The 7,345-nt window shown below is 36.7% G+C and overlaps 1 protein-coding gene across 1 annotated transcript; it reads right to left on the bottom strand.

Annotated features, from left to right (window-relative positions):
* Positions 1 to 402: 402 nt before the first annotated feature.
* On the bottom strand, positions 403 to 711 carry LOC143587320 (putative mitochondrial protein AtMg00820). Its single transcript, XM_077068637.1, has one exon. It carries the CDS (start codon positions 709 to 711, stop codon positions 403 to 405), a length of 309 nt encoding a protein of 102 aa, XP_076924752.1.
* Between the last annotated feature and the right edge of the window lie 6,634 nt (positions 712 to 7,345).

Consider the following 7,345-nt stretch of genomic DNA (forward strand, 5'->3'; position numbering starts at 1 on the left):
ATTTCTGAATGATGTCACGAACGTATTTCTCTTGATGTATTAAAATCACGTCTGATTTTTGTTCAACTCGAAGTCCCAGAAAGAAAGTCATCTCCCCAATGAGCTCATCTCAAACCGATTTTACGTGACTTGTGTAAACTCTCTACACTATTTATCAAATGTGGGAACAAAGATAATGTCATAACATATACTTGGAACAATATCTTATCATCATTCATCTTCTTGAGTGTTTGATCAATAACACCTCTCCTATAGCCATCTTCAAGAGATGTTCAGCTAATGTAGCATACCAAGCACAAGGTGCCTGGTGAAGGCCATAAGGAGCTTTATCAAGACGATAAACATGTTTTGGACAATCATGATCTTCAAAACCTGGTGGTTGTTTGACATATATTTCTTCTTTTACTTTTCATACAAGAAGGTCGTCTTCACATCCATCTGATATACTTTGAAGTTCATGTATGAAGTGTAGTCCAGAAAGAGATGAATTGGCTCAAGCCTAGAAACATGAGCATACACCTCATCATAACCAAGACCTTCACGCTGAGAAAAACCTTGAACAACCAATCGTGCCTTATTCCTTATAATCACCCCTTTGTCATCCTTCCTGTTCTTGTATACCCATCTTGTTCCAACTACTTTCTTGTTCTCTGGCTTCTTGACCAACCTCCATACATTGAGCTTCTTAAATTGTAACAGCTCTTCTTGCATAGCTTCACCCCTACAAGTTTTCCTTCATAGCTACCATGTAGTCATTTGGTTCGACATATGAAATAAAACAAGCAAAAAGACATATGTTATTAGAACCAGACTTGCTCCTTGTTTAGATGCCGGCAGAAGGAGAACCAATGATATATTCTATGGGATGTCTTTGATGGATAAGTAGTTGCGGTATATCATAGGTTCCACTTGAAGATAAACCGTCATACTCTCAACAAGATGAAATACGCAAGGAGCATTTGTTAGAAAATCATTGGCTGACTGAATGGAGTCAGGTTGATCAACCAGATGTTCTTGTGGAATTTGTTCACCCCAAATATGTTCAACGTATAGAACAACAACTGCATTAACCGAAGTTGAGGCAGTTATCAGATTCACCAGCAACAAGTTCGTCAGCAGCAAAAACTTGTACAATTTCATCCAAAGAGAAAGGTGTGGAAACAAATTCTACCACGCTTGTGTTGCTTGAACATTTGCCGCAGGTTCTTTCTGAATTTGTTCCATATTATCAGCTGATATGAACGAGTCATCTGAATCAGAATCGAATACGTCTTCAACGGCAACCAAGTCATTTGCATCAGCAGATTGAGGATCAAGGTTATTGACAACTTGATTATTATTTTCTGGAGGGGGAACTGCAGGTGGTACATATTTGTTAGAAGATTTAGCAGATATATTCACATCAGACAAACTGTTGATCAGTGTTTGCATCAACAGGGTTCAGGCAAAGAAGATGGAAGTTGTGTGTTTATAGGTGGTGGGATTGACATGCTATAGAACTAGTTAAAAAAGTAGTAATAGTCAAACAACCAGTTGCATCCTGTGTGAGCGTTAGTAAAGTTAAGCTCTAGCCAGAGAACGTTGAAGGATTCCACTATCATCTTAGTCTTCATGTTGTAAACATGATAAGCGATTTTGTTGGAGCATATCCAACAAAGTAACACTCATCGTCCTGTTCAGCGAATTTAGGATCTGGCTGAGTACCTATACGGAGCAAGGTGCATGGACATCCAAACTTTTGGAAATATTTGACTTGCGGCTTAGTCTTGTAATAGACTTCGAAAGGAGTCTTCTTCAAGCGCTTGTTGATAATCACACGGTTTTGTATGAAGCAAGCAGCATTGATAGCTTCACCCCAAAAGAACAATGGAATGTTGGAGTCTGACAACATAGTTCTTGCAGCTTCGATCAGCATTCTGTTTCGACGTTCAGCAACTCCATTTTGTTTTGGAGTGTATGGTGCACTGAATTGGCGATCTAGTCCATTAGAATAACAGAATCATCCACAGTCCGGTTACATAACTCAGTTTCGTTGTCGCTTCTGATGCACTTCACCTTCTTGTATGTCTGCCTCTCCACAAAAGTAATGAACTTGATTAAGAACTAAGAGGTTTCATCCTTATGTTCTAATAGGAAAGTCCAACTGAAACAAGAATAATCATAAGTATTCACAAGACAATAGTCTTTTCAGCCGATTGCCAATGGATGGATGGGACCAAATAAATCCATATTTAACAGTTGAAGAAAAGAATATGTGGAATTGATCATCTTGGGCTTGTGAGGGAGCTTGTGCTTCTTGCATTTAGAGCACGAAATACATTTTTCAATGCAAGAAAAGTTTTAAAAGGTAATCCCCTCACATGCGCACATATAACCATTTTGTTTAAATTTTTAAAGTTTACGTAGCCAAGACGTCTATGCCATAGAGATGAGTCGTTCTCTGAGGTCTTAGATATTAAACATGGAGTGGTCCTATGTGAGTAAGAGTTGTTCATGTCCCATATATAAGCATCATTATGCCTTGGAGTACGCATAAAGATCTATTCCTCAGGGACTTTGAAACTTGGTTTTAAGATCAGGCATTCATTTTCTGTAAATAAAGTGGAGTACCGTCGATCACAGGTTTGTGAGACATTAAAAAGATTGTGGCACAATTGCTCCACCTAATTTGCATCATCAAATTTCAGAATTCCGTTTGATACTCTTTCCCATTTTGTGATGTTTCCTCCCACATCTCCGGCAAATGACACATGTCCACCTTCAAATGGTTTAATGTCAAAACAGTAAGGACTCGTATCCCGTCATGTGCTAGGTGCAGCCACTGTCTTGATACTAAATACTATTGACATACCTTCTTGACTGACCCTACACATATTAGCATCTAATTAGACATGGTTCCCGAGACCCAGATGTCTTGGGAAAGTCAACCAAAAAATTGCCAAATTTTATTTTCTTGTCGGGAATTATAAAGTGTTGGGGTGTGTCAGAATCAGACGAACAGTCTTTCGGAACCCACGCAGATGTTGGTTTCCTGGTCATAGATGTTTTTTTGGATTGTCTTATTCTTTGTTCAAAACAAAATCCTCAGATCTTTCAATATTTGGATTTCTTTTCAAGTTTCATTTTTTCAGTCTTGGAACTTCTTTTTAATCTTTCCTTTTTGTTTATCCAAAAAGGTGGTTTATAGTTTTTCTGGTTTTGGATCTCACGTCCATTTCACTGGGAGAACTATCAGATTGATTAGTTCTTGTTCTTGGGCTTGGTGTAGCCTAAGAACGGAATTGATTAAATTGATTATTCATTTTTTTTCTACTTTCTATGCAAGTTCTTGCAATATCTTGCAAGGTAAGATGGGTTAACTCATACAAAACAACATTTTCTTCTTGAATCCCTATAGAACTCATCAGAACTATGATATACACGGTGTGGTGAAAAAGGTGATGCTTGGAAAGGAACAAAGAGGTTATCTGATTTGTAACCTCGATCATCAAAAACATTTGAATAGAATGAATTAGCATAATCTTGCTGATGACAACCATAGTAGTTGTTATCAAAGTGACTGTATAATTTAGGATAATTATATTGATTAGCATATTGAAAGAAAGAGTGTTTGTGAGGTGGGGCATATTTACTAGATGTGCTAGCCTTTTTTTACTTTCAAAATGATTTCTTTTACTATAATCTTCCTCTTTACAATCTTTTGATGAACAACTAGTTACGTTTGTTTCATCAATCACACTTTCTTGCATGTTACTATTACTGAAAGTTTCATCATAGGATGTTTTCACAATCACTATAAGACATAGAAACATCATTTTCATTCAAATCAATTTGAGAAGTGCCAACATCAACACTCTCAGATAATACATGATCATTCAAAATGTTTTTCATTGTTTTATTAATACAGACAGGGTTAACAAATGATTGTTTTATATTCACACTTGAATCAAAAACTTAATTCAAAATATTTTTTTCACAATAACCCATGTCCTTTTCCACACATTCACTTCGGTCTATGCTGAACTACCATTAGGACTAACCGATGAAAGTATGGGATCAACTATTTTGGAGACAGGAGGAACAAATGTCTTTGGTTTTGGCGTATGACCAATACCAAACCCGGCGCATCTTCTTGTGGGGGTGTTGAAACCAAAGTGAGGTAGGCTAGTATAATATTCATTAAAAGGAAGTAGAACAGTTGTATTATCATAGCCTATACCCGTCTTTTGTTTCACCCCTATCTGTGCACAATGATTCCATTTAGTTTATCACAGGCTAACTCAAACTTTTCTACGGTTATTTTTCTTTGTACTAAGTGTAATTCTAGGTTTTCAATTTTAGCATTTAACTCTACAACACGTCTTTCATGATACTCAGCTAGTTTATCAGGCTAAAATAGTTTTTATTAAGTTTAGCCATATCATTGTTTTGAGTTTTAATCCTAGTGGCAAAGATCTTTTCAACTTTCTTGTAAACATTATTCTAACATCTAAGAACAAGATTTTCATCTATTAAAACAGAGTTATGAGTTCTATAGTTCTTAATTTTATCAATACAAGCTTGAGTGCAAAGTTTGTATACCTAGGGGATGTCTGAGCCAATCTGATGTGCTTCAGCAGTAGAGCTTGACGGTGGTTGGTCTTCATTCAGAAATGTCATCCCGACGAAGGTCTGATCAGCTCCACAAATTGGTCATCTTCCCAATCTGGCTTGGTTCCCTCAGCTGCTATAGTAATCATGGCCTTTGAGCTAGACCTAGAGTTTTCTTTAAATGTGTTATCCTACCCGATTCTTGGAACTCTTGGCTTTGATGAAGAGTTACGCTCAGGCCTCTTGTCACTTCTTCTTCCTTCATTGTCGGGCACCTAAGTGATCTTGATGTCATTTTCCGTCTTAGATGGATTTGCGCATTCCCTTGCAAAGTGTCCAGTTTCATTGCAGTTGTAGCATCTGAGCTTGTCTTTGTCGAAACCAATCCCATTCACATCAGAGTCTCTAAAATTGTTCTTGCCATAGTTCTGTATGAAGTTAGAGGCTCTATGAAAAGCCATGGCCATCTGATACTTGATGTCCATCTTTTTTAGATCTTTCTTGTTGATCTGGGAATGTCTCCTTTCGTTGAAATGAAGGAGGTAGCAACTTTCCTTGGAGAAATTCCTCGTAGCTTGCCATGAAGGCATGAAACAGTGCCACATGAGAATCATCATCTTGAGAAGCTTTAGGAGTTGAGTAGTATGGGCTGCTTGTAGGTTTCTTGATCCCATGAGCTTTTAAAGCTTTCTTAACAGCTTTATCAACAACATCTTGCAATGAGCTTGAACTTGATGGTGCTTGTCGATTAACAGTGGTCTTGAAGGCTGAGTTTTGAGCTTGTTGACCGGTAAACATGTTGACCCCATTAACTGCATGAACTGTGAGTGTGCTTGGCTAAGAAAAGTTGTGCTTATTTCGGACCCGGTAGATATTCCAGCATGGTTAAGAGAACTTATGTGGTTCCCCATTATGAGTTTGTCATCCATCTCCAATGACTTGATGATAGATGTCAAATCAGAAAGAGGAGTTCCTAGAAGGTTCGTTGTTCTCTAAATAGTGACCACGCTACTGTTCCAGATGTATGGTAGGGAGTTTAACAGCATCTCATTGATTTCAATTTGATCGTAGTCAATTCCTGCACTTCTTATCTTAGTAATCAATGTTTCAAACCTATGAATGAGATTTGTAATCTTAGTAATCGATTAACCCGACCCGACCCGAATCCGAATAAGCTAATTCGGGTCGGGTTAATAGGGTCAAAAAGTATTAATCGGGTTATTCGGGTTAACGAATTGTTAATAGGGTCGGGTTTCGGGTTCATTTTTGGAAAAAAGCCGAGTTTCGGGTTAACCCGAATAACCCGATTAGTGGTGATACTTAACTTTATATACAATGATGAAAAAATAAAATAAGCACTATTAAGGCAATATTGAAAGCTTTATAAAAAAGTTAATTATTTTGATTGTTCATGAAACGTTCGATGAAAAGTTTATTTATGTCGTGTTCATTTAATTAAACAAACGAACATGAACACATGTTTCACTCGTTCATCTATGTTCGTGAACGTTCGTTTATGATCGTTCATTTAAGTTTGTTTACGTTCATTCATGTTCGTTTACATATTAATAGAAAATTATTAAACATTATTTGCATTTAGAAATTATATCACCTTAATATGTTTAATATTTGTTTGTTTTTGTTTATTTAACTGTGTTCATTTATGTATGTTTGTGTTCGTTAATGTATGTACATATATGTCATTCATGTTTATCTTTGTTTAAATATTTTCGTTTATGTTCGTGAATTGTTCGTTTAGATTTTAAATAAGCGAACATGTTTAGCTTTTAACTAACGAACATGAACACAAATATATGTTCGATTAAGTGTTCGTGTTCGTTAATAGTTAAATGAACGAACACGGACATGCATTTGTTCATGTCCGTTTGGTTCGTTTACAGGCCTATGTATGTAATTATAATATAATTACTTGTAAAAAAATTAAAAAGTGAGTGAAATAAGAAATTTTGCAACTTACAAGTTACAAACACAAAAAATAGCTTATAATTATAAAGTAACATGGTTAACCCGATTAACCCGACTAACCCGACCTGACTAACCCGAAACCCGAATAACCCGAACCCGACTAACCCGAATCTTAATAGGTTCGGGTTGCGGGTTAGATATTTTTTAAGGAAAACCGACTAACCCGACCCGATTAACCCGAAACCCGATCGGGTTGACCCGAATAACACCCCTACTTGCACATGATTGAACATGTTGAACTCTCCTATCAACATTGATTTCTTACTATTCCTCATCTCAAAGTTTCCTTTAAACATATTCACCAAGGCATCCCATAGGCCTTTAGCAGTGGTGTGATCCCTCAAAGTTTGAGAAATTTCTAGTGAAAGGGAAACACTAAGAATATCATAGGCCTTTTGATCATCACTTAACATTTTCCTATCTTCATCATCAAAGGAGATCACATGCTTGGGAACTTGGCCATAAGCAGTAGTAGTCATGGTAAAATGTAGACCTATCTCAATGGGTCTAAGAAGAGCATAATCTGTGATTTTAATGTAGTTCTTAAAACGCCATTTGAATTATTCAAAGTCATTAAAGTCATTGTCCCATTTAAGCAACTTAGGGGGCTTGCTGGTTGTCACAGCCTCATTCTCAAAGATCATAAAGTTCTTTATTACCTCGTTCTCAGTAGTCATGGCTAATCAAATTTTAGAGTCCAAACAGATTCTGTGAGAAGGTATAAGTCCAAAGTAATCGAATTGGCAAAGTAATCGAATGGCCAAACATA

This window comes from Bidens hawaiensis, unplaced genomic scaffold, assembly GCF_021521415.1.
Source record: "Bidens hawaiensis isolate Kalapana, Puna unplaced genomic scaffold, B.hawaiensis_p1.1 tig00035458_1, whole genome shotgun sequence".
In the NCBI taxonomy this organism is placed as follows: Eukaryota; Viridiplantae; Streptophyta; class Magnoliopsida; order Asterales; family Asteraceae; genus Bidens; species Bidens hawaiensis.